The sequence below is a fragment of the Ogataea haglerorum genome (genome assembly GCF_019207285.1).
Source record: "Ogataea haglerorum isolate 81-453-3 chromosome Unknown 81-453-3_NODE_5_length_632335_cov_97.011461, whole genome shotgun sequence".
Classification (NCBI taxonomy): domain Eukaryota; kingdom Fungi; phylum Ascomycota; class Pichiomycetes; order Pichiales; family Pichiaceae; genus Ogataea; species Ogataea haglerorum.
Genome location: NW_025065155.1, coordinates 428,239 through 453,462, shown reverse-complemented (window position 1 = coordinate 453,462; position 25,224 = coordinate 428,239). Strand labels below are relative to the sequence as shown.

General features: G+C 46.3%; 16 protein-coding genes across 16 annotated transcripts; 8 read left to right on the top strand and 8 right to left on the bottom strand.

Annotated features, from left to right (window-relative positions):
* Window positions 1–5: 5 nt before the first annotated feature.
* On the bottom strand, window positions 6–1,424 carry KL911_002201 (uncharacterized protein; the record flags this gene model as incomplete). Its single annotated transcript, XM_043197245.1, has 1 exon — window positions 6–1,424. One exon carries the CDS (start codon window positions 1,422–1,424, stop codon window positions 6–8), a length of 1,419 nt encoding a protein of 472 aa, XP_043055206.1.
* A 79-nt stretch (window positions 1,425–1,503) lies between these two features.
* KL911_002200 (uncharacterized protein) lies at window positions 1,504–2,388 on the top strand (the record flags this gene model as incomplete). The annotated part of the gene is made up of 1 exon (XM_043197244.1): window positions 1,504–2,388. The coding sequence occupies one exon, from the start codon at window positions 1,504–1,506 to the stop codon at window positions 2,386–2,388; it is 885 nt and encodes a 294-aa protein (XP_043055205.1).
* A 5-nt stretch (window positions 2,389–2,393) lies between these two features.
* Window positions 2,394–4,106, bottom strand: KL911_002199 (uncharacterized protein; the record flags this gene model as incomplete). The annotated part of the gene is made up of 1 exon (XM_043197241.1): window positions 2,394–4,106. The coding sequence occupies one exon, from the start codon at window positions 4,104–4,106 to the stop codon at window positions 2,394–2,396; it is 1,713 nt and encodes a 570-aa protein (XP_043055204.1).
* A 93-nt stretch (window positions 4,107–4,199) lies between these two features.
* On the bottom strand, window positions 4,200–5,225 carry KL911_002198 (uncharacterized protein; the record flags this gene model as incomplete). Its single annotated transcript, XM_043197240.1, has 1 exon — window positions 4,200–5,225. The coding sequence occupies one exon, from the start codon at window positions 5,223–5,225 to the stop codon at window positions 4,200–4,202; it is 1,026 nt and encodes a 341-aa protein (XP_043055203.1).
* Window positions 5,226–5,241: 16 nt separating this feature from the next.
* Window positions 5,242–5,928, bottom strand: KL911_002197 (uncharacterized protein; the record flags this gene model as incomplete). The annotated part of the gene is made up of 1 exon (XM_043197239.1): window positions 5,242–5,928. The coding sequence occupies one exon, from the start codon at window positions 5,926–5,928 to the stop codon at window positions 5,242–5,244; it is 687 nt and encodes a 228-aa protein (XP_043055202.1).
* A 68-nt stretch (window positions 5,929–5,996) lies between these two features.
* KL911_002196 (uncharacterized protein) lies at window positions 5,997–7,205 on the top strand (the record flags this gene model as incomplete). The annotated part of the gene is made up of 1 exon (XM_043197238.1): window positions 5,997–7,205. One exon carries the CDS (start codon window positions 5,997–5,999, stop codon window positions 7,203–7,205), a length of 1,209 nt encoding a protein of 402 aa, XP_043055201.1.
* Window positions 7,206–7,243: 38 nt separating this feature from the next.
* Window positions 7,244–8,122, bottom strand: KL911_002195 (uncharacterized protein; the record flags this gene model as incomplete). The annotated part of the gene is made up of 1 exon (XM_043197237.1): window positions 7,244–8,122. The coding sequence occupies one exon, from the start codon at window positions 8,120–8,122 to the stop codon at window positions 7,244–7,246; it is 879 nt and encodes a 292-aa protein (XP_043055200.1).
* A 641-nt stretch (window positions 8,123–8,763) lies between these two features.
* Window positions 8,764–9,957, top strand: KL911_002194 (uncharacterized protein; the record flags this gene model as incomplete). The annotated part of the gene is made up of 1 exon (XM_043197236.1): window positions 8,764–9,957. One exon carries the CDS (start codon window positions 8,764–8,766, stop codon window positions 9,955–9,957), a length of 1,194 nt encoding a protein of 397 aa, XP_043055199.1.
* Window positions 9,958–10,391: 434 nt separating this feature from the next.
* Window positions 10,392–11,708, top strand: KL911_002193 (uncharacterized protein; the record flags this gene model as incomplete). The annotated part of the gene is made up of 1 exon (XM_043197235.1): window positions 10,392–11,708. The coding sequence occupies one exon, from the start codon at window positions 10,392–10,394 to the stop codon at window positions 11,706–11,708; it is 1,317 nt and encodes a 438-aa protein (XP_043055198.1).
* An 80-nt stretch (window positions 11,709–11,788) lies between these two features.
* On the bottom strand, window positions 11,789–13,384 carry KL911_002192 (uncharacterized protein; the record flags this gene model as incomplete). The annotated part of the gene is made up of 1 exon (XM_043197234.1): window positions 11,789–13,384. One exon carries the CDS (start codon window positions 13,382–13,384, stop codon window positions 11,789–11,791), a length of 1,596 nt encoding a protein of 531 aa, XP_043055197.1.
* Window positions 13,385–13,634: 250 nt separating this feature from the next.
* On the top strand, window positions 13,635–16,370 carry KL911_002191 (uncharacterized protein; the record flags this gene model as incomplete). Its single annotated transcript, XM_043197233.1, has 1 exon — window positions 13,635–16,370. The coding sequence occupies one exon, from the start codon at window positions 13,635–13,637 to the stop codon at window positions 16,368–16,370; it is 2,736 nt and encodes a 911-aa protein (XP_043055196.1).
* Window positions 16,371–16,406: 36 nt separating this feature from the next.
* KL911_002190 (uncharacterized protein) lies at window positions 16,407–17,555 on the top strand (the record flags this gene model as incomplete). Its single annotated transcript, XM_043197232.1, has 1 exon — window positions 16,407–17,555. One exon carries the CDS (start codon window positions 16,407–16,409, stop codon window positions 17,553–17,555), a length of 1,149 nt encoding a protein of 382 aa, XP_043055195.1.
* A 774-nt stretch (window positions 17,556–18,329) lies between these two features.
* KL911_002189 (uncharacterized protein) lies at window positions 18,330–19,220 on the bottom strand (the record flags this gene model as incomplete). The annotated part of the gene is made up of 1 exon (XM_043197230.1): window positions 18,330–19,220. The coding sequence occupies one exon, from the start codon at window positions 19,218–19,220 to the stop codon at window positions 18,330–18,332; it is 891 nt and encodes a 296-aa protein (XP_043055194.1).
* A 57-nt stretch (window positions 19,221–19,277) lies between these two features.
* Window positions 19,278–20,426, top strand: KL911_002188 (uncharacterized protein; the record flags this gene model as incomplete). The annotated part of the gene is made up of 1 exon (XM_043197229.1): window positions 19,278–20,426. The coding sequence occupies one exon, from the start codon at window positions 19,278–19,280 to the stop codon at window positions 20,424–20,426; it is 1,149 nt and encodes a 382-aa protein (XP_043055193.1).
* A 527-nt stretch (window positions 20,427–20,953) lies between these two features.
* On the top strand, window positions 20,954–22,258 carry KL911_002187 (uncharacterized protein; the record flags this gene model as incomplete). Its single annotated transcript, XM_043197228.1, has 1 exon — window positions 20,954–22,258. One exon carries the CDS (start codon window positions 20,954–20,956, stop codon window positions 22,256–22,258), a length of 1,305 nt encoding a protein of 434 aa, XP_043055192.1.
* Window positions 22,259–22,293: 35 nt separating this feature from the next.
* KL911_002186 (uncharacterized protein) lies at window positions 22,294–25,131 on the bottom strand (the record flags this gene model as incomplete). The annotated part of the gene is made up of 1 exon (XM_043197227.1): window positions 22,294–25,131. The coding sequence occupies one exon, from the start codon at window positions 25,129–25,131 to the stop codon at window positions 22,294–22,296; it is 2,838 nt and encodes a 945-aa protein (XP_043055191.1).
* Between the last annotated feature and the right edge of the window lie 93 nt (window positions 25,132–25,224).

The following is a 25,224-nucleotide window of genomic DNA, read 5'->3' as shown; positions in this document are numbered from 1 at the left end:
ATTCTCTAGGTAGAGAGGTTCTCTATAAATGCGTCTATGTGTTTTTGACCATGGTACGGAAATTCCTTTTCGTCAACCTTAAAAGGCGAGGCTTTGATATCTCTTATAATTTGACTAGTTTCGTCAGCAGAGAGCGGCTCTCTAAGCGAGTCAATCCACCATTGAGCGGCAATTGGAGATTTAAACTTGCAGTATTGCGAAATAATCAACTTTCTGCAGTTGTCATCAAAAGGCTCAAACTTGTGTTTTCTCAAGTGGCCAATCAATGAGGTCAATGTCAACGCGTTGTCTATGGCTGATGATTTCTTCGCCAGTCTTCCGTGCTGTTCAATGATCGCAGAATTAATCCCGTTAACTACCGCCCCTGTGTGTTTTAGGAACTCCAGGAACCAAAAAAGTTCGTGGATGGATAACCATAAAGTAATGTTTTGGACCAAGCTTCTGCTGATGGTGTTCGTTTGATGCTGTAATGCACGTGCGAGCGGGGTAGCATAGGCCATGAAGACGATTCTGCGGCTGCTGATGTCGGCGTCGACGGACATTGCGGTGTCTTTGACAAGTTTTGCATATTTTTCAAGTATATCTGGCGTTGGAACTAGCCGCTTTTCGAGCAAGCAGGTGAGCATTTGAGCGGCAAATTGAAACTTACGGTGCTTGATCGCGAACTCGAGCAAGCAAGCTTGAAGCTGGGAGGTTGCGTCTCTGGGGAAGTCTCGCGAAGGATCCAACTTATTCATTTTATCAATAGCCTGTTGGACGTAGTCAAAATTTTCTAGTTTCATAAGCTCCTGCAGCAATACGGTAGTCTCCGATTGGTCTATAATCTCAAGTGTCTTCAAACTGTGCTCTACCACTTTCTGCTCTGATTCCTGGGGTAAAACCTTGGTCAAAGACAAAAGACCGCAAACTATGTCAAATCGCGAGTATCTCTTCAGCTCCGCCGCTAAATGCTGTATGATCTGATCAACGTCATAGCTGGAAGACATATTTTGGATTTTGCGACACACATCTGGAGGGAATATGATGGCTGGAGAGGCTTCTGGACTGTGGATGGTGCGGAACCTTGTGGGATGCTTGCCACCAGTGCGAGCCAAGAAGAGATCCACAAGATCCGTTTTTAGAAAATCGGGGCCTCTGGGCGTTGGCTCCTTCACATTAATCAGATCTCGATACTTAGTAGGCAACCGGAAGCGTATAGAGCTCTGCAGTACATCGTTCAGGCGGAATCGCACAAACGGATTTCGATAGGTTTCTTTCTCCTCAAGCGATTGGGGAACTGGGATTTTCTCCGGGAGCGTTGGAGCAAACTTGGGTGATTGCAGGTGAGCCACAAGCTTGAGAAGCTCGTCTGCTGGTGTCAGGTTCGAAGTTGAACGGGTGGACGCCCGTAATTGATAAATCTGCGTCCTTGAACGTGAATACATGTCGAGGAAAAAAATTGGACGACCGACGCACTGAGGAAAATACGACGATTATTTAGATCGTCGTGAATTAATTACTAGCATGAACATATTCAGGGTGTCTGGCAAACTTTTGAAAAAGTATATGTGTCTGTTGATGGTGTGGGCCATATTGTCATCCGTTGTACCCTATTGGGTTGCCAGCTCCAACACCCAGAAGTCGCCATATGATCCCTTGTACGAACTCAACCAAGCCGCAGTGTCAGAACATTCGCTTAATGATGCAGACGTGATATTTGTCACCGCGCATCCGGACGACGAGTCCATGTTTTTCAGTCCCGTTATTGTTGAGCTCTCGAAGTCCAAGTACAACAACGCGTTGCATTTGGTCTGTTTTTCGGATGGAAACTTCGACGGGCTCGGCGAAACCAGGCAGCAAGAATTAATCCGGGCAGCCAATATACTAGGATTTCAGACCCACAGGACACTGGACTATGTTGACAACATCCACGAAGAATGGGATGCAAGCGCGATCGCGGCCACTTTGGCCAAAGAACTGAGGGAGCTACCGCTTTACAAACCAAAGCGAATTCTGGTCTCCTTCGATGAAGAAGGTGTCTCCGGACATCCTAACCACAAGTCGTTGTATTATGGTGTTGAAGAGTATTCAAAGATACATAAGCTTAGGTTTTTCAAGCTCAAATCGTGGCCCATCGCTGCCAAATACAGTGCATTCGTGATTACTAATGTTGAACTGATTGCAAGACTTTTCAAGAACTGCACCGCAATCCACAGATATTTGCCATCATTAGTGAATTACATCCCAGACCAAGGCCAAGCCATCAAGATCTACGCAAACTTCAACTCGTGGTTCCTCAACCTGGCGGCCATGACATACGCTCATTACTCTCAGATCGTCTGGTACAGATGGCTGTGGATTTTCCTCAGCAGATATATGAATTGCAACGAGCTCGAATTAGTGAAATAGCATATTTACCAAATACCAAACCCATCCTCGTCCTCATCTTCCATAATGCGTTGTTCTGCCTTTTTCACCGTCGTCTCGCGAAGGTATCTCTGCTGAGACCGCTTAAGCCTGAAAAGGAGAGCGTTCTCCATCCTCTGGTTCATGGAGAATTTCTTGATGAGCATCTCTGCCTCGTAAAAGTTCCTCTGTTGAACAAACTTCACACGACAGATATTGAGGTATCGAAGCAATAAACTTTCACGGTATGCGGCCTCACTAGCAGAGGCATTTTTGTATTCATTGACGGCGAGTTCGTGAATTTGGGGAACATCTTTCACTAGCGATTCCAAGCTGGCATATCGTAAGCGAACTTTAATCATATCCTTCGACGGAGTCTCCAGCACACTCATCGCGCTCCTCCACAACAGGTCAAATATCTCATGCTGGAGCTCAAACTCTCCTTTATACATTTCTTCGTCAACTCCCCTTTCCCATAGCTTGGTCTGGATGTCTCTGTATATGTTGTTAGTTGTCACTCCAGAAGCACGAAGAACTCCCGTCCAGTATTTATGGGAATACCTCAGATCCAGCTGGTATTTTTCAATCAGGGTCATGCAAATAAGCAATCCTCTCGTGAACTGTCCATTGTAGGTGAATGCAACAATAATCTTTTCTAGCAGACTAAAAGTTGGAAAACATGCAGAACCGCGCTCGACGCTGCCGTTGGCCTCACCGCCAATTCCCCATACCTGGTCTATCAAAGACTGAAGGTAGTCTAGTTCGCCCGCGCCTGCAAGACTAAGAATGATCGTTTCATACAGGTCAGTGTCTAGTTGGAGTCCAGAATTGTTGAGCTCTTGTAGCAATTGCTGCACGCTGCTACCATGGTGCGGATAAACGTAGTTTTCAGGGAGCGGTTCCATTTCTGCCTCTTTATAATGGTACCGGTTGATGCGCCAGGCTTTCTCATCTGCACGCCCAAGTATCTTGAGCTTATTGATCCACAGGGATTTTGTAAGCTTTAGATTTTCTGCACCCTTTAATATTTTCCCTTCAATCTCAGAGATAAGCTTAATAGCCGTACGATATCGTAAATTGTGCGCGTGGAAATTAACCATGTTTTCGTAATCTATGGTGGCCAGTTCGCAGCTTTCCTGAATTTTGCGGAATATTCTCGAAATGGAAGAGTACAGTTCCGTTTTCGTTTTCAAGACTCGATCGAGATCGGCGTCCTGACTGATTCTCGAAATATACTGCAGTTCCAAGATATACCATTTGATAACTCGGTCCATGAGGGCTGCCAGGCGTCTCACAATTAGGGACACTTCAAGGGGAGACAACTCTCTAACCAAGAGCGTGAAACGGCCCGTGGTCGATAATCTTTTCAAGAACTCGTATAGCTCTCTGTCTTTTGGAGAATGCAAGAGATTTCTCAAACGCTTGAGATCATTTGTGATGGCCTTGTGCGCACCTGGCTCCACAGGCTTAACTTCTGTTGACTCGTATGGACCTAACGACGACTTCATAACGGATATCAGATTACGGCCTGTATGCTTGAACTTCGGAATAAGTTCGGTTTCTTGCGGTTGAAGTAACGTTAGATCGAGCCCATTCAAATAATTTTTCAGGACGCTCATATCATCATAGTTAATGACAGACGCCCTTTTATCCTCGCCCTTCCTGACCAATCGTAGAGCCCGCGAATAGTTGCGGACAATACCAATTTTTCGAGGAAACATCGAGTTACTGAAAACACTGAAAAATATTTGATACTTTTTGGACGAAACATGCTCCGTCAAAAAATCGCGTCGGTCGACGCGTCTATCTTTTATCTAGAAGTCGTCGAGAACGACGCCAATGTTCTGTTCCTTGGCCTTCTCGAGCACGTGGGCACCAACCGAGACATCCATGATACACAGGCCAACAATCTTGCAGATGACAACCTTTGCAGCTGCCATTTTTGCCAGTTGCTCCCTACCCTTCTCAGAATCCATGTAAAGCTCGGATATCTCAATCAGGGAAGATGCGCCGATATCGTTTTGGATGAATTCGCCAGCTTCTTCCAAACAATGGCTGCTCGAGTCAACCAGGACCTTCGTATCTGACGATAGGGAAGCTTTGAGCAGTTCCCCCTCGATCTCGATCATGTGCGGCTTGTAGGACCCAATAGCTCCAACAAAAACTTTCTCCACAGAGTTGGTCACCACGTAGTCTTTAAGGATGGTGGGTTCAGTACTTGGAACACAGCCGAAAATGCATGATGCTTTTTCGAAGTAGCTTTTCAGATCCTTGCTACCAATCTTTGCCGCCTGGAACTTTATCGACGGGAAATCCGACTGGAACTCGCAAGCGAACGCCTCAGCTTTATCCACAGATCTGTTGACAAAAACCACGTTATCAAAGCGCTGAGGGTAGAGGATCAAGGCCAATCTCGTGTGCCACTTCCCTTGTGCGCCGACTCCAATGCAGATAAGCGTTTCCTTGAATGCTCCGACAGATCCAATAGGGAAAGTCTTGACCAAAGCAAGACTCGTACAAAGAGCAGTTCTGAAAGCGGTCAAGGTAGCAGCGTTGAGGATACCAGTGGGAAAGCCGACTTCCTTGTCCAATATAGTAGTCACTCCTGTGAACCCCTGTTTGGAGCCTGTCAGAGCTTTCATTCCAACTGTCTCGCCCGTCGAAGCCATAAACAGGTGCGTCGCATATGGAGTGGTGGTAACTATCCTAGGGGGGATCAACGAGTGGTCCATCTGGTAGTCTATCAGAGAGTCCACAAGCACATCCTGAAACTCTTGGATTTGTGGGACATCCAGTCCTTGCAACAGTTGCTTTATAAGCTTATCGCTCAGAATGATCATCTTCGATAAAGAAGCACTAAATTTTGTTTTTCACCAAGATAAAATAATCGGGCTGAATTTTTCGGTTTCGCAAATATCTGACTGCAGGTGAATGCGATGCGATTCGGTAACCTTTTGAAAAATAAAGCTTTTTGGCACCTTCGTTGCTGCTAAAGACCGTGAGTGAAAGCCCTTCTAGCTTGCCAAACTTGCTGGTGTACGCAGGATCCGAATTGACTAGTTCAACGATCTGGTCCAAAATGCCCAGAAGCTTTGATCCGAGTCCCATGCGTCGATAGTTCCTTACAATCTGTAGCTCATAGATGTACAGGACATGAGACTCATTGTCCTCGACCGCCTTGATGGAAATGAATCCTACGAACTCTGTATCGTGATGAAGCAACAAATACACCAAACCAGGGTCACGCATCTCTTCCACCTTGTCTGACTTCCAGTCTTTTCCATAGACAAGAGTCATTGTCTCACCCAAGTTCTTGTCCACAAGAGACAGACATTGGCGCAGTTGGATGGTTGTGAGCTTATCAACAAGAATGGGAGAAGTCTGGATCTCGACGGTTTTTTGATCCTTTTCGACTGTGAGGGGCTCGTCGAAAAAGCTTCGCACGATCTTATACAGTGCCTCTCCCTCTATCTGTTCTTGGTCTTCAGGCATTTTCTGGAATTCAGATTTGACTAACTGTGATATGCTGTAGATCCAGTCCATGCAAATAGCATGTCTAATTTTTTCGTGGCATTACTAAAACACTCTTAATCTTTTTCTGACTCACCGTCATGTTTGATATCACCAAGATTGCCCGTCCCAACATCCTCACGCTAGAGCCGTACCGTTGTGCAAGAGACGATTACAAGGTTGGTATTCTTTTGGATGCCAATGAGAATACACATGGGCCTTCTGTGCCGGACTTGACCGACAGCGAGACTGCTCTGGAACTGAACAGATACCCCGACCCACATCAAGAGCAACTGAAGCAACAGATCTGCGACTTCAGGAACTCTGAGGCCTCTTTGAGCTCGGCCTCTGTGAAAATCCCTACTGTTGCTGGCCAGAAAGCGTCTTTAAATGTCTCGAATCTGTGTCTTGGCGTCGGCTCTGACGAATCCATCGATGCCCTTATCAGATGTATAGTTGCACCGGGAAAAGAAAAAATGCTCATATGTCCGCCAACCTACGGGATGTACAGTATCTGTGCCGTTGTGAATGACGTTGAGATTGTCAAGGTGCCTCTGGACCTGAGAACGTTTCAAATTCAGCCAGACCTCATCTTGGACCAGCTTGAAAAAGATCCGTCGATCAAACTGGTCTACATCACGTCCCCAGGCAACCCGACCGCAGTCCAGATAAAACCGGAACTTCTCGAGGAACTGCTCACCAAGGTGCAGCAATCCACATGGAACGGATTGATCGTGGTGGACGAAGCGTACGTCGACTTCTGCGAAGTTGGCAGCTCTGTGTCTGTTCTCGTCAACAAATACCCTAATCTTGTCGTTCTTCAAACCCTGTCTAAGGCTTTTGGACTGGCTGGTATACGCCTGGGTATTTGTTTCTCGACCCCTGAGGTGTCTCGGCTGCTCAACTCGATGAAGTACCCTTATAACATCAGCAATCTGACGAGTTCCGTTGCTCTGAGAGCAACTTCTAAAGCCGCTCTTGCAAGAATGAGACAGAGAGTTGACCTTATCAAAGAACAGAGACAGCTCGTTGTTGACGAGCTTGCCAAACTACCTGGAGTGGGAAGAAATATTGGAGGTCTGGACTCCAATTTCGTTCTTGTGGAAATCCTCAATAAAGAGGGCGAACCGGACAACGAAATAGCGAACAGAGTCTACCTTACGCTTGCCGAGCAAAAAAATGTGGTGGTGAGATTTAGAGGCAAGGAGCTGGGCTGCAAGGGCTGCCTAAGAATCACCATCGGAACCAAGGAGGAAAACGAAACCTTGATCAGCCAACTGAGGGACGTGCTGCAAGAAGCTAGAAAATAATACATTCGCCAGTGGCATATATAGAACTATATAAACCGTTACTGCAGAGCCTCTCTGGCAAAGTTTGGCAGCACAAATGCAGCCTTGTGAATGTCGCTGCTGTAGTACTTGTACAATTTTCTTTCTGTCTCCTCGTCAACGCTTCTCAATGGCTTCGTCACGTCAGCATTCGGGTCCTTGGAGCACACCATAAAGCCAATTTGCCCCGATGGATAGGTTGGAATCGTGCAGTAGGCGTACTCAGCGACAGGGAAGACATCCTTACACGTCTTCTTTAGATCCTTGATGATGTTCAAGTGAAGCCAAATACTCTCTGCCTGGGTCGAGATGACGCCCTTTTCTGTCAATGCCTCCATCAAAAGCACGAAGTAGGGCTTTTGGAAAAGAGACTCGGCTGGCCCTTCAGGGTCTGAAGAGTCGGTGATAATCACATCGAAACAGTTCTTGTAGTCATCAAGAAACTTGAATCCGTCTCCAATATGCACTCTGACCTTTGGATGAGAGTACGACTTGGACATCTCAGGCAGATACTTTTTGGACACCGCAATGACGTCCTCGTCAATATCACATAAGACCGCCTCCTCGACGCATTCGTGCTTAACAACCTCTCTCAAAACACCACCGTCTCCGCCTCCAATAACAAGCACTTTCTTAGGATTTGGGTGCGAGTTCAGTGCAAGATGAGCAATCATCTCCTGGTATGAGAACTCGTCTCTCTCAGTGGCCTGAATCGCACCGTCCAAAACCAAAACGTTACCATAGTTCGAAGACTCAAAAACCAGCACATCCTGATACTTGGATCTTTGAGAGTAGAGAATTTTGTTCACCTTCAGTGACATAGCCTCACCAGGCCACATAGTGTCACTGACTTCGGCGAACCAGCCATCTTTGATCATCGGGTGAGAGAGCTCAGACATGGTGAAAAAAATTGAAAAGTATTTACCAGGAGCTGGTTTTTATAGTAGTAGGAAAGATTTTAAACCCTTTATCCCTGCCAGTTATGAAGAGGGACTGAGCTTGGCCCCTACTTAGGGAAGCGGCCTCGGGTATCAGGAGAAGAGAATCAAGCTCCTGCTGTACCTAAACTCCGATTTAACGGATCATGGTTTTGCTGGTTACCCGGCCACGAACTAGCGCGGCAATCGCCTAGTAAATCCAAATTTAGGAATTTGTGAGTTTATCGGTGCGAGGTGTAATTGATAGGAATAGTCACGAACGACAACCGGTGTTCACAGGTCGACTTCTGGCGCCTCGAACTCGAACCATCGAATCTGCTGCCAGCACTTCAAGTTTTCGAGCAGCGTTTCACGCTATTTAGCTCCCGAACATCCCCCTCTTCAAGTACTCTAATCTTTGGCAACCCTATGGAACACCATGGAAGCAGGAAGTGCATAAATTCCGTCCTATCATAATTTTTTTTCATCTTTTTTTCTTGTTGTCAAGCTTCCACTGCTCATATGCCTAGAGAATTGGCCTTCAGATTCAACAGACCCGCCAAACCCAGATAAAAAGTAGAGCTAGTATATTGATTGTTTGGGTTTCACTTCTATTCAACACCATGGCGCCATCAATGTATTCCGAATTCATCAACCACGATCTTTCCGTTTCCTTGGATTCGACCAACGCCTTTGAGGGTCCCGAAAAACTGCTTGAGATCTGGTTTTGCGATACTGAGGCCTCAGTCGGATCGGTGTTCCGCAAGGGAACGCTTCGGGATCTTCCCTTAGAAGGAGTCGAAGAAATGCTGGATCTAGTCAGCTGCAAGATTCTGTCCAAGATAGCAACCGAAGACATGGACGCGTACCTGCTATCTGAGTCGTCCTTGTTCGTTTTTCCTCACAAAATGATTTTGAAAACTTGCGGAACCACCACCACTCTGTTCTGCCTTTCCAAACTTTTGGAAATGGTGGTGGAGTACTGTGGATATGTCCATGAGAATTTCAAGTCCATCCACAAAATCTTCTACTCGAGAAGAAGCTTCATGTTCCCGCACAAACAAAATGAGATCCACCGAAACTGGAACAATGAGCTGCAGTGGCTGAGCAAGTTCTTTTCCGCCTCGAAAGCGAAATCCTACGTTGTCGGAGACTTGTCCAAAGACCACTGGTATCTCTATTTAAACGGAGAGGCAGATGACAGCAGCTCCTTGCCAAAGGACACTAAGGAAATAGGATATCCTTTATCTCCATGTATCAGCAATGGTGCTGGCGCCTCGAATGATGAGACATTCGAGTTACTTATGACTGAGCTGGACCCTGTGTCCAGTGACATGTTCCAGCTGTCTAAACATCAGAACGAATGTCCCGATATGGACCCCGTCACGCAGGATTATGGGCACCTACTGGGTCAAAAAATGATGGCCCGTAGTGGACTAGATAAGATCTTCAGTGGCTATGCACACATCAAACATGATGCGTATGCATTTACTCCATGCGGATTCTCGTCTAACAGCATCCTGGATAATAATTACTATTATACTCTCCACATCACTCCCGAATCCGGCTGGTCATATGCATCGTTTGAAACTAATTATCCAGGGAAGGCCAGATGTGAGCTGCTCAAAGAGGTTGTACAGATCTTGCGTCCGGGCAAGTTCTGTGTGGTTTACGTCGAGGAGCAGGACGGCAATAAAAATGAGGGGGTGGAGTCTCTGAAAACTGCCGCCGTTCCGGGCTACAAGAGAGTAGACAAGATCTTCTACGACCTCAAGTTCCACTACGGTCTACTATATTTGTACTTTGAAAAAATATAGAGCAAAATTGCAAAGACACCTCGCACCTGTTTTACTGAAATAGCATTCCGGTGGGGAACGTAGAATCGAGAGAAAATGGATTACTCCTCGCACCAAAGTCGTTGTTTTTCCGCTTCTGAGCAATCAGAAACGAGTCGTGTACGGTACTAAAGTTGGCGTCCGCCATCGAAAGGGCTGACATGGCCAAAGAGCCGGCTCGCCAGAGCGCGACTTTGCCTCACCCGCACAGCTTCTCTACAGCATCACCTATCAAAAACATACAGCTTTGCCCTGTATAACGCGCACTCCAACACACTGCCCACATAATCCTACATACGTCTGCATGCAGAGAGTAAAGCCATCAAGTGCATACGCATACTTAGATTAATTCTTTCAGCAGGAAAAATAAAATAGTAAAGGTAAAAACAATCCTTCTAAAGATTGAGTCAAGCCCCATGTCGTCTGAATCTCACAATAATCCCTCCTCCACCCCGGCGAACAACCAGTCGTCTACAGGGCCACAACATTCAAACGTCATTCCGTCCATCTCCTCCTCCAGCAATACACCCCAAACAGTGCCTTCCCAGTACTCCCAGTACTCTGTTCCCCATTACCAGTACTCCCAGTACTCCGGATACGGCCAGCCCCAATCCCAGTCCACAAGGCCCTACGACTACTCAATGGCTAACTCGGCTTATTCCCAGCCCCAGTCGACCCCGTCTGCCGCAGCACAACAACAGTACGGCTTGCCATTGTATCCAACAACACAGTTCTCCTACTCTCACCACCCACAGGAGAACGACTACCACCAGCCTGGGCACCAGCAGGCGCAGCAGGCTCAGCAGTACATGCAGCCATACTCGTCGACGTCCTACTCGAGCTACTACCCACAACAAGGTTACCAAGCCCAACCCCAGGCCACAGGCACGGCTCAACAGGCTGGGTACGCCTCTTCCTACAGAAACTACCCTTCCTCGTCGTACCCGCTGTACGGTGCGTATCCACGACCGGGGTCCACGTCCACCAGTCTGCCGCCTCCTCCAAGCACGGGGGTTAATCCGTCATCTAAGCCAAATGTGGCTTCAGGCGCGTCCTCCCACTCCAGGAACAGTTCTGTGAACTATCCGCCTGTGAGTCCTTCCGTGGGGCAGATCCAGCCTCCGGGCATCCGTCCGAAAATCACAACCACCATGTGGGAAGACGAAAAAACCTTGTGCTACCAGGTCGAAGCCAATGGTGTCAGTGTGGTCCGCCGGGCTGATAACAGCATGATAAACGGCACCAAGCTGCTAAACGTCGCCAAGATGACCAGAGGAAGGAGAGACGGGATCCTCAAGTCAGAGAAGACCAGACACGTCGTCAAGATCGGTTCGATGCATTTGAAAGGTGTGTGGATCCCCTTCGACAGAGCCCTGGCCATGGCCGAGAGAGAAGGTATCATTGATCTGCTCTATCCGTTGTTTGTCAAAGACATAGAGAAAGTGATCCAACAGGGCACGCCAACCAGTCAAGTCGGACAACTGTCGCTCTCGTCTAAGCCGTCGGTTTCGTCGGGACCAGCCGCGTCTTCCGCCGCTTCTGGTCTCTCCGCTAACCAGTCTGGCTACTCCTACGCAACCACCTCCCAACAACCAGGATCCAACTACTACTACAATGGCTATTACGGCCAGCAACAGCCGCAATCATCATCCGTCGCCGCTCCGCAGTCCCAATACCAAACAGGATACCAATATCCTGGGGCACCCTCAAGCCAGGGGTCTGACGAAAAATAATTGTGTGTATACTTATTTCATTTTTGCCGTATCTAGCCCGGTATCTAGTATAGATTGTATTATCAGCGTGGTTTGACAGTCTAGCCAAAGAGACTCTGCTGGTGCAGAAGCACGCAGTCGCCTCCTCTTTCCGGGTCGAGCCCAAACTTATAGAAGAAGCCCTCGCTAGTGATTACCATGATGTGCACCAGCTTCTTGTTCACCAGGTCTTCGGACGTCTCAGGTATAGAGTTAGCATCATCTTTCAGGTACACGCTGGGAATCAAGTCGTCCCAGATCTTGCCCCCAACTCCAACAACGGTCTTTGTCTCCTTGGAAGCAGGCACTTTCAGCGATGCAAAGTGCCGGTTCGGTTCCAATATAGAGGAGAACTTTGGAGGCAGGTACGTTCCCATCTTCTCCGCAGCTTTTCGGCCTAGGCTTTGGGATGTGCGACGCAGCATTCTTGCAACTGACTTCCGAGAATTGTCCACTAGGGGCTCCTTCAGTTTGTCGGTGATCGACTCCGAGCTGTGGAAAGAGCCGGTAGAAGACGACGACCTGCCACGCTGTAGTGACACTGGCACGTGTGCGTCGTCTTCAAGGTCGTCGTCTTCATCTCTGTCTAAATCCTCCTCGTCCTCATTCAGTTCCTCGTCCTCATTCAGTTCCTCGTCCTCGTCGGAACTGGTATGCTGGTTGTGTGGATATATATCTGGCGACGTCTCCAGAGGATTTGGGGCTTGGCTTTTCGTAAGCCGGGCTTTTTTGTTTGCTGACTTTATCGTATTGGCAGCCTCTTCCTCGCCCAGACGGAAAATGTGAACAGTTTCTGTAGCTGAACTTGCAATCACAAATCTATTGTCAGGACTGAAAGCCAGCGAGTATATTTTTGTTGGGTATGTTCCTCTTCGAAATTGATACAATTTGATACCCGTGGCCACAGAAAAGACCCTTATTATGGTGCCCTTGTCGCTCGCTGTGGCAAGGAGTAAGCCGTCTTTGCTCAGCGCTATTGCCGCTAAGGACGTCCTGTGTGCCTCGATGACACTTGTTGGCTGTAGGGTTTTCGCATCGAAAATAATTACATCTCCATTCCTCACCGTCTGTCCGTTCGAATGGGAAGCCATTTCTGTCTGCGGGTTGGGTGCCAGCTTTTGCGGAGATGGATAAGCAAGGTAATTATTGTCGCTTGAAGGAGATAATGCAATCAGACCGTTCGGGTTGGGCGGCGTCTCAATGGTATGTAGTAAGCGCATATTGTTGATATCGTAGATGTAGATGGTTTCTTCGAGCAAGACCACCAGTCGTTCACGGTTGAGTTTCACGGCCAATATGGCTCCGGGAAATGTCAGTTCGCAAATTGTCGTTTGCCTTTTGGTGTTGATGATTTTTAACCTTCGGGGCGAGAGCGAGTGTTGTTCTCCCATTCCTACTATTGCGAGCAAGGAGGAACTGAAAAGCATCTCCACTATTCCTATACTACCGTCTGATTTGGAGTAACACTGTCCGAATGGCTCGCAGTTGTAGATTTTATAGCCGTTGGAGTATCCTATTGATACGCACGAGAAGTCCTGATTGAAATTGGCGAAGTTGATGTTGTCGTTTTTGCGCGGTTTATGCTGGGTCACGTAACTGGCTGCCACCTCTTGGGCTGCTGTGGCGGCTTCGAATGCAAGCGGGTTTGGAGAAGCCATCTTAAGATAGTTTCCTGAGCGAGACGAATTGAAATCAAATGAGGTTGCCCTATTTGTACGGAGCAATTTGTATAACAAATAAACTGAACGAGCCCTTGTAAAATGCGTTACGTTGTTCGCTAGAAAGATGTTTATAATTTAGATGCTTTTAATACGGTGTAAGGGGGCAATATTTTTTTAATTTGTATTCTCTATTTGGAAGCGACATAGTCTCCAGGCATAATCTAATCTTTGATGCTCTGATATCCCGATGAGTGGTCTCTTTGATCCGCTTGGTCCTCTTGAGAGGCCTCAAAACCACGGCCCATCTCCTAAGTTTTTGGATTTAGTCAACGAGTTGTTTGTGCCTCTGAATGATCCAGGTCAAGGGCACCTTGCAAGATATCAATCGCGAGTCACTATCGAAAAGTTTCTTCGCAAATACAGAACAACTGTGGGGAAAGACATTCTTCCTGTTGCACGTCTCGTTTTAGCTGCCAAAGACAAAACTAGGGTCTATATGACAAAAGAGACTAGGTTGGGATTTATAATCTGTCGGATCATGCGAATTTCGAAGGAAAATGAAGATTATAAAAAGATTGCTGGTTGGAAGAAAATAGGATTCAACAAACTCCAATCCTCCCTCAAGTTTGCAGATTTGCTCAGCAACATTATCAGTAAACGTCGCATTGACAAGTTGACAGGACAATTGACCGTTGATGACGTGAACGCTTATCTTGATAAGCTGCACGAGCTGGCTGATTCTGATACGGAGAGCAAATCAAAAGTGTTGGAGGAGGTCATAGACAAGATGAACAATACGGAGCTTCGGTTCTTCTTTAGAATTGTTCTCAAAATTAACCCTATTCGCCGCGACAAACTGTTCATGTATTGTTGGCACCCGGACTCATTAGATGTCTTCGATCTGACTCACGATCTGAAATTTGTATTTTGGGGCCTCACAGACCCGAAAATCAGACTTGAATCTAAGGAAAAGCATTCGAAACCTATGTTTCCCTTCACTCCTCAGAGAGCAAAACGGTTACACCTCGATTATGATTCGGTAGCCCAGAAATTCTCGGGGCGATTTCTCATCGAAGAAAAGTATAATGGTGAAAGGATTCAACTACACGTCGCAAAAGCCCCTGATGGATACGAATACAGGTTTTTCAGCAGAAACGCGATCGACTATTCCTCTATCTATGGTAGGTCATCTGATCCGAGCTTTGTTGGATGCATTTCACCATTTTTGAAAGATGCGATAGTTGACGGTGTGCAAAACTGTATTCTGGATGGAGAAATGGTCAGCTATGACCCTGTAAAGAATATGACTCTTGCATTCTCTACTCTCAAACCGACGGCTCTGAAAGATCTGAACTCCCAAAATAAAGATGACCCTCGTCCATTGTACATGGTTTTTGACATTCTTCATCTCAACGGGTGTTCATTGGAGGACTACAAGTTGATGGACCGAAAAAAGGCTCTAGAGAGAGTCATGAAAACTGTTCGCCATCGTGTTGAGGTGGTGCCTTATGAGATCAAAAGTACGGGACAAGATATCGAGAATAGTCTCAAAGCAGCTATACGTAAAGATCTTGAAGGCTTGGTGTTAAAGGATCCCAATTCAAGATACGAGATCGGAAACTACACTACAGACACCTGGATTAAAGTCAAGCCCGAATACCTTCACGAGTATGGTGAGAACCTTGATCTTGTTATCGTTGGACAGATACCAGCAGCAAAGACAACCTACATATGTGCATTACGCGACACTGAAACCAGCGACAGCTTCACAACTCTTTGTGGAATCTCCAACGGGTTCTCTGTTGATGACTATCGCAAAATTCAGCAGATGACGGCTGGAAAGTGGCGTCAATGGAGTAAGGAACAACCGATAAATGTTAAGTTTGGAAAGAAAACACCTTTGATGTGGATTGACCCAAAAGAGTCTGTGGTGATTGAAGTCAAGTCGAGTTCAATCAGCGTGCAAGCGGAAAACAATTATGCGACAGGGTCCACGCTGTACGCTGCCTATTGTACCAGGATCAGAGAGGATAAAACGTGGGAGACCGCAGATACGCTAGAAACGTACCAGAACTCCAAACTAGAGCGTGATTATGAGGCTAGCCACACTTTAGCCAAAAAAAGAAAACTAGCTACCAAGAAGGACGACATCATTCAGCGAATCAACCGAGGCTACACGAACAACGTGGATACTTCTAGTCAATTATTTAAAAACTACGTTTTCTGCATTATGACGGATTGCATGTTCAGAGGTGAGCTTTGCAAGATAAGCGAGTTGGGCCAGATTTTACAAAGCTACGGAGGAACTGTTGTACGAAATCCCAATGCCATACTTAGTCCCGAGCAAAAATTGATTATTTTGGCGGACAAGCTCACAATAGACATTCTAGAGCTCCGACAAACTTATAATATATTCAAGGCGAAATGGTGCGATGATTGTATCCTTATGAATCGTCTGGTTAATTTGGAGCCCTCGCACATTACAGCTGCAGACCCCGAGCTTTGGCAACGCTCTAAGCGCAATGTTGATAGGTATGGTGATAGCGTATATGTTGATTTTACCTTGCCGACTTTCGCAGAACTTGTTGAAAGAAACTACGAGAAAGGCATAACACCAACTTCAGATGACACTCCGGAAACCAGTGAAATAACACGACTTTTTGCTTTCCATGGTGTGCGCTTCCACTTGCTATGGAGAAACGAAAACAGGTACAAGATGTACAGGAGCCTGGTGGTAGCTGGAGGAGGAAAAATTAGTGACGACTGGAGACACGCTGGGTACGTCGTGGCAATAGATCCCTACGAGGATAGAGTCAGAGAGCTGGAGAACCAAATGGCGGCATCATATGATTCTGAGGAGAAAGTTCGTCCAATTGTTGATGCTAGCTTTGTATTTGATTCATTCAAAGAAGGAGTGCTAGTTGATCTTGAAAACTACAGAATTGGTGCTGGCACTCCTCGCACCTCGATCAAATCAAAATAATTCCGCTCTTTTGAATAAATGATTGGAGAAAAACAAATGGTGAGGAAACATGCGCTTGCCAATGCATTGTTGCGTGGACAGCTGAAGCGTAATCTATCCATTCACAAGGCTTCCAACATTGTTGTAGACGAGAAGCAGCCTAACAAGTCGCCTGTTTCCAGTCATATTCTCGAGCTTTCCTCAGATTATTACCGATTGCCTAGCGAGGCTGTTTTTGATACAATAGGCCAAACTCAATCCACCCTTTCTCTTACTGTTCCACCTTCTGTGCCAGTCCATGTGAAGCGTGGATCATTGATGGCGCTCTTCACGGCCACAGAGACCAAAGCTAGCATGAAAGATATTGTTCAATCGAGATTGGAAGCGCAAGAGCCATTGAAACGATTTGCATATGGTGGACATACATCTCTATATCAAAGATTAATCTCCACTGTTCCCGTGACATTGTTAGTTTCAGCCTACGACAGCACTTCGGTATTTCGGAGATCGAAAACTTCTAAGACGTTCTGTACTTTGTCGCTAGATGGATCTGTTGACTGGGCTCTCTTTAATCGTGACTCTGTTCAAGCCTACACTGGCAACTCGCTAACAATCACTATTCAAAAGCTCCCAAGGTCAGTCTCAAAAGCAGGGGTACGGAAATTTGGTCTACCCAAAAATTCTACCCCGGGTCTTACTGGAACGTTTTCATCCGGATACAAGCATGTTGCCGGGCGCGGATATGTCTCCCTCGTGGGGGAAGGCTCCATATTCAGAGTGAATCTTAATGAAGATGAAGAGATTCTAGTCAAAAAAGACAATTTGTTTGCGGCCTCCATAGGCCAAATACAAGACTTAGAGGATGGTTACTTTGTTTCTCAGATTCTAGATAAGCATTTACAGGCTGAAGAGGAAGAAGAGGTTAGAGTGATTGATACACATCAAGAGGAAAGCGTTTTTTCCAAGGCGAAGGAACTCATTTACAGGGGATGGAATAACCTCCATCGAAAACAGCAGTCCCTATTTGATACTATCATTGGTAACGGCAGCTATATTAACGTTAGAGGCCCTCGTATCCTACTGATACAAGCCAACACAGGCAAAGATCGATTTGTGATCGGAAGCCGTAGTTCAGTCTCGACTGTGGAGAAGTACATCAAAAAGGGTGGCTTTACACAACCACCAAAGCCGCTGAAGGCTATCTGACCTATACTGTGTCAAATAGGTTTCGGAATTCCACACGTCGATCCTCGACGAGAAGGTAGTCAAAATCAAGTTGAGCAGACAAGACAAGGCTGTGTAAATTGTAGATAAAGGCGAAAAAAAAAGTATCAATTTAAAGATCGAGACTGATGTCAGGATTAGAGAGTAAGTGTGCATTTTGCCAGACCTACTAACAAGTAGAATCCCTTTTTCAACTGAAATTCACTGCAAAGCAGCTGACAAGACAGTCGATAAAGACTGGCAAAGAAGAGCAAGCGGAAAAGAATAAAGTCAAGAAAGCACTGATACAAGGAAACAACGACATTGCTCAGATCTATGCTCAAAACGCCATCCGCAAAGGCCAGGAGCGTTTAAACCTGTTGAGACTTGCCTCGCGTATAGACGCGGTTGCTTCGCGAATTCAAACTGCTGTTACAATGAGATCTGTTACAAACAATATGGCACATGTCGTCAGAGGCATGGACAAAGCAATGGAGACCATGAATTTAGAAAAAATTACAATGGTGATGGATAAATTCGAGGAACAGTTTGAGGACCTTGAAAGTAGTACAAACTACTACGAAACTGTGTCTAACGACATGAACGCTGTGAGCCAGCCACAGGATCAGGTGGACCAGTTGATGAGCCAAATCGCAGATGAGGCCGGACTGGAGTTGAAGCACAAGATTGGTGACACCAACGTGGATGCCACGCCCTCGCTTCCAACCACTGAGACCCCTCGTGAAGAAGATAAACTATCTGAAAGACTCCGCGCGCTTAGAAATTGAGACGGCTGCTTCTCCATCTCCAGTATCTTTTTCGTATACTATCTTTTTCCTCCAATAAAGCATAAATATTGATTGCTTGGTCAAACAGCTTTTGCCTTTCGAATATCTCCGCAAGCAGCTCGAATGCGTATTGTGAATGAACCGCACCCAGGTCAGAGTATTTTGTTGCGAGAGGTTGCAAGTTGGTGATATCTAAACCCAGCTGGGTGTATATTCCTTTGAGATAGTTCCATGATGACGGGTTGGTAGGCGCGATATCAACCTTAGAAGTGACGTACGAGATCTCTCTCTGAACATGATCGTTTGTGAGGGTCTTTTTGTCGCCGAAAAGCACAAAAAATCGATGATTCCACGCGGAATTATTTCTTACATCTTCCTCCAACATTTTCTCTGTATATTTGAGCTCGTCTGTATCTCTGAACAAATTGAATCTCTTGACAAGCCATCTACGGTAAGACCACACATGGTAATTCTTAGAGTCCTGGTCCAGCATTCGCTCAAGGATTGGGTACTCTTGCTTCAAATCGAAATTGCCATTTCGCTCGAGTATCAGCTCAATGATTAGGGAACGATAATGCCAGATCTGATAGTTCTTAGGATTGTTCAGAGCAATCTGTCCGCACCATTCGAGCTCCTTGTCAAGAGAGTAATTTTCAAGGCCCTTGACAATCGAAAGTCTGTACGACCAGATCGTATAATGTGCAGCCACCTTCTCAATCACTTTTTCGGTGATCTCCAAAGCTCTCTCCGAATGCTCGTTGCTGCGCATCAAAGCTTTAGCTATGCCAATCAGGTGCTTGAACTCGTCAGAGTAAAGGATCTGGCACAGTGGAGAGGGCTCGACAGGCTCCTCGACGATAATGTCCGAATAATCGTACATGTTTCAGATTTATCAGAAAATCAAGAAAAAAAAAAAGCCAAATAAAGAATCTAAATCATGAGCTCCAGACGACGTTCGAGCGTTTTGCGCCGGATGTCTGTCGGCTCTGAAATAGACAGTGTTTGCCTAGAAGTTCCTGAGATTAATGAGAGTGTGAATACAAAGGTTTCGGTTTCTGACTTCCTCCCTTTGAAGGTCCTGGGCCAAGGAGCATATGGCAAAGTTCTTCTAGTGAAAAACAGACACACGGGTCATCTATTCGCGCAAAAGGAGCTGAAAAAGGCGTCAATCGTGGTGAACTCCAAAACTTACGAGCGCACATTTTCAGAGAGAACGATACTTGCTTCCATTTCGTCACATCAGAACATTGTTAAATTGTTCTATGCTCTTCATGACGATCAAAAGCTGTATTTAATTCTAGAGTACATTCCCGGAGGTGAACTTTTCCAGCACTTATCTCAGCGCAGATTCCTAGACGAGAAAAGTGCGTCCTTCTATGTGGCACAGATGGCTCTGGCTCTTAGACATCTTCATGAAATGGGGGCCGTCTATAGAGATCTGAAACCTGAAAATTGTCTCCTGGATAAGGACGGCTACTTGGTGCTGACCGATTTTGGGTTAGCAAAGCAGCCGCTTGACAAAAGCTCAGAGAATTGGTGCAACTCGATTATAGGAACTCCAGAGTACTGCTCCCCAGAGGTTGTGAGAGGAGACGAGTATGGAGTGAAGACAGACTGGTGGTCACTGGGATGTGTGATGTTTGACTTACTTACTGGGTCGCCTCCATTTACCGGGAATAATCATAAAACCATTATCGAGCGGATCTTGAAACAGAAACCCAAATATCCATTTTATCTTACCTCGGATGCCAGAGATCTTTTGGCCAAATTGCTCAACAAGAATTCCCAAAAAAGGCTGGACGTCGATTCAGAATGGTCCAAATTTACGAAACATCGCTTCTTCCGCTACTTCAAATGGCAAGATCTTTGCGACAGAAAAGTTCCTGCCCCCATAATTCCAACGATTACAGATCCAGAGAAAGCCGAGAACTTTGACGCCATTTTCACGAGTCAGACATTCACAATGTCTGAAGCCCAGCCGATCAACATTCCCGCTGCATCAGATGAGTCCGACCATTTCAAAGGTTTCTCGTACACTGCGAGTGATAATTTATTTCAGCATTATTTAAGCAATCATAACTCATAGACCATACAGTCGATTCCTGCTTGTTTTATGGCCTGTTCTGTCAGGTTCCAGGGAACACCAAATATTCCAGCATTGATTTTGGGCATGGCTAGTGTATACTTCTGTTTGGTTTCATCCAGTTGACGTTTCAGGTCATTCAAAGCCAGCCTCGTATATTCGGCAATCTCCTCAGAGGACTCTTGACCCATTATGCTTGTGAACAAGCAGACAACAGAAAGCTTTTCTCCCGTTCCGGGCACAAAGCCCCTGTCTTGGTGGCTCGCAGGGATAACCAATGCAGTACCCAGCAAATTTTCTGGCTCGGCCTGATATTGGAGACAGTGCTGATTGTACACTTTGTAAGTGGATGCAAATTGACGTTTGAATTCGGCTGCAATCCCTCCACCCCATACACCGAGGCAATTACAAGCGTGTGCAAGATAGAGTGGTTCGCTTGCAGGAGCGGAGGCTAAATTGAATAGATTCCCCTTTATGTATCTTATAGACATGATAGATTTTAAGTTTTCAAGATATTTTTTTTTAATTGCATGAATTTAGATATTAATAGAGAATTCAATTTGATAAACAAAGAACTGCGAAAGGAGTATCGTTCATCAAGGAACAGGATTCACTCTATTTTATATGATTCTCAGTTTGTTCTAAAAGTTGCAAAAGTCTACCCTTTCCCAGTGGTAGCCAACGAAAGATGTGGATCATGGTACGTTCCTCCAGAATATATGGCCGAGACGTGCTACTTCAAGTCCACAGATGGCCATAACAATAACTGGGACTTTAGCACAAGGCGACTGAACTTTCATCTCCTACCATTGATAGCACATCATAAAGGCGTGTTGATAATAGATTCTACCAGACGGGGCAAGAAAATTCCAGACTCTTTGAGCAAGACTATTCCTATTTGGTGCGCAGTACTGAACGCAATAAGAGATGGCCGTAATGATACAGAACTCTTTTCACCTCTCAAAACCATTGCACGCTCAGAACATATACGTATATGCGAAAAGCTACCACAGCTGGTTGAAAAAGCTCGACGATTGGACGTCATCAGCCAGCAGCAGCTGAAGAAGCTTTTCGACAAGCCTTTGAAACCGGTTTGGATCACTCCTCATTCCAAACTTCCTTCAGAAGCCCCGATTCTCGATCAGCTACCCTACATTCCCATATACCTCGTGACAGCCAGTTTTCAATGCCAGGATGGAACCTTATCCATGGACAATTTCCTGTATGTTCAGGGAGCTGCGGATGACCATGAACTTTGGTCTAACGGGCTGACGCCAAAACTTCTATGGAATCATTTGGACTACTTTAGGGAAAGAGAACGCACGGATGAGGAGCTTGAGGACTTTATCATGTCCATCAGATCAAAAGAGGCTAGCTCAGCCCAAGTTTATACAAATCTCCTTGAAGTGCGGCCCAGATTGTTCAAAGCGAAGCTCGCGACGCAATGCATTCAATCGTTGCCGAATTACGATCTCGTCGTGGTGCTGGACGAAAAAGTGACAATTGTGTCACGTGACAGGAACGAAAAGCCAGTATTTCTACATTTACCCCTGACTTCTGGTTCGAAGAAATCAGGAAAAGAGCTGCGGAACAAGTTGCCCATCATTATGAAGGAAGTAATACCTGCCTTTAGCGCAAAGCAGCGTATACTAGTTCTATGCGGAACAGGCTGCGACCTTTCGGTCGGAGTGATTTTGTGTCTGCTATCTACTGAGACACAAAATATTGACAAGTCTCGGATCAGAAAGCACCTCATAGAGCTCATTTCCTTAGACAAAGAGATCAACCCTAGCCGGGCGACGTTGAACTCTGTAAATACATATTTAATGTCGTGATTCATTAGGGTTTATTATAAATAGTCAGCGGTTTTCTAATTGTATGACTCAACCTGCGGACCTAAATCCGAGTCATCGTCGCGGCTCTCCATGTAGAAGCTCTCTTGGGGGAGATAACTATAATACTCCGGATAGTTGTAGTAAATTTGTTGCGACCTGGTCGGCTGCTGCAAATACAGAAATTTCTGCGCAGCAGGTGAGGTAGGTTCGTGATACAAAATTTTGCGGGAGCTGGGGGAATTGTGTCTTGCGATGCCTGCACTTGGAGGAGGCTGGTAGGAAAAGGCGTATTGCTGTTGGTACATTAAAGATGGCTGCTGGTAGAAGGGATGGTATTGGACTTGCGGTTGTGGAGGATACTGCTCTGAATGGTTGAAGTAATTGATTGAATTGTTTGATGACGATCTGGAACAATTGCTTTGAACACGATACCTGTTTCCGGATGCATTCGACTTTTGCGAGGTCTTCGGGACCGCTTTTGGAATGCTTTCAGAAGAAGAGTTCGAAAGGCTGCATTCTTGCAGCAAGTTGTTGATTTTGGGCGTCTCCTTTGAAGTTTTTAGCGTATCAGCTTTGTTGGTGATGATCTCTACGTTTGAATCATTGGAGTGAGACCGGGATTCATCCCTGGTCTCGCCTGCCTCGTCATCGGTTTCTTCGATCACAGGAGACACAATGGCATGTTTCTCCTCATACATCTTGGAGGATATGCCTATACTTTTCAATGCAGGAACTTTGCGTAGTGCATCGTCGTCTGTAACGGACACGTCTTCGGATGATTTTTTGAAACTCTCCTTGGAATCATTCTGGTTCTTCTTTCTATTGCGATTTTTGTTTTTCTTAGACTTTGGGGGATTGGCACAACGATCCTTCCCGTAAGCGATTTTAAAAGCTTTGTATCTGTTCTCAAAAGAAGCGTGGACAGCATCACCTCCTTCACCATTGAAATCCTCTACAGCATTGATCGAAGAGCAGATGTCTAGGAAATTCACAAATGCACATTGTCCATCCCTGAAAAAGTTGATCTGCTCAATCTCTCCAAATATCGAGAAATCGCGTCGAAGAGTGTCCGCGTCGGGTATTTTTGGGCGGTCTTCCTCCTGTGTCCCCTCGGACACTAGTTCTGTTCCAATATAGAGATTTCTTGAAGCTGAATGTTTTTCGACGGCTTGGAGCACACGTGAGCTTATGGGCCCTGAATGCTTTCCCCAATCCACTTTGACTCTTCTGCCGTGAATCACCACTTTTTCTTTGGTACTGGTAGCAAAGAATTGCGCAGCAGAGCCGGACTCTATAAAGGACAGATAGCAGATATGTCTGTCGGGGATCAGCTTTATGGACTCCAGCAGACCTCCTCTGACGGTGTTGCATATTTCTTCTGCTGTAGTTTCTCTGTGAATGTTGCGCAGATAGATAGTCCGATTTCCAACGTTCGATTGTCTGAAGTGCGTTTTGGATTGTATCGATGAGGCTTCAGCAGTATCCCGCGCTGAGAGCGAATAATTAGTGACAGAACCGTTGCTGCAAAGCGTCAGATCCGTGAGATCCGGCAGCGATTGCTGCGAATACACCATACCATTGTACGAGTCAACAAATTCTCCTTGTGGCGGGTATGATGGACGGAGAATGGGCGTGGGCAGGGACTGCATATAGTGAGGGCCGTAAACGGTATTTTCAGTCGCCTGCCGGCTAAGATTCTGGAGTGCAATATTGGCATTTTGGGGAGAAGAGAACGACGTCGAGGGAGTGGAGTAAAAGTCGGAGTATTGATCGTCCTCAAAATCATACTCGATGTTGGCAGTTCCGTTTGATTGGCGAATGGTAGCGTTCTTTTCTTTACTATAGAACACTTTGGCGGTCGACAGGATTGTTTCGCTCAATGAAAGCTGCTCAACGCACTTGATAGCCGTAGAGATTGATGTAAAGTGGACAAAAGCCGCGTTTTTGTTCGGAGCGTACTTGATATGCTCTATAGGGCCCAGCATTTCGAGCTCCTGGTAAACCAGCCTCAACGGAAGGCCTGAAGGGAGGTTGCTCAGACAGACGGCCCTGGTTGCGCCATCGTTCTCTATGGCCGATTGGACAGCAGGCAGCAAGGGCACGTTTTTTGCCGGAAGCAGCTCCATTTCAGGAGACTCGAGCACACCGCGGAGCTCGTCCAGTATGGTTCTGAGCTCGGAATAGCAGTTGAAGGCGGTTTCACGTTTCACAAACGAGAGGATGATTGCTTTGTTGTTGTTCGAATGAGGCGTCAGTTCAAAAGAGCAATTTTCTATAGGGCCGTATTCAATCAAGTCCAGAACATCGGTGAGCCCAATGTCCGACCTTAGGTTGATGACCCGCAGCGAGCGTGTTTCAAACTCTTCGTGTTCGTGTTCTGACGACTCTGACGACTCTGTTGTTTTCGGAGCTCTGGCCGCCTGTGCGAGATTGGACTTGAGCTGCTTTGAAAAGGACCTTCGGCGAAACTCCCCTCGGTGCGAGATTTGGTGGTGAGCGTTGTTTTCGGTAGGAATGCTGGACTGAGAATTTCTTGTGGATGCACGGTCCACGTGCACTGACTGAGAAGGCGCCTGACCGGGGGCCATGGGCGACTGGATGAACGGCGAGCTCACCAGAAGCTGTCTTGGTAACATTCCCTTTGCGTAATTCACGTCGAACGGCGTGGTGGGCGACACGGGCACCTGCTGAGACATCGGAACGTTGATGATTTGCGCGCCGTTGGGGAGTTGGTGAGAGAAGGACGCGTATGGGGAAGCAAAAATCTGCGGTGGCTGTCCGTGCATTTGTGATTGTCCAGTGACAAGCGTCAGCGATGGGTTGTTGGACAACTCCCGAGGGTGGGACTGTTTTTGTGTTTGGTCTTGTAACATAATTTTGTACCTTGAGGGCCCAACAGAGTGGATTCTGACACCTCTTCGGTGTTGATTGATATAAGTTTGTTGTTAGAGAAAGTCTGAGGGCAA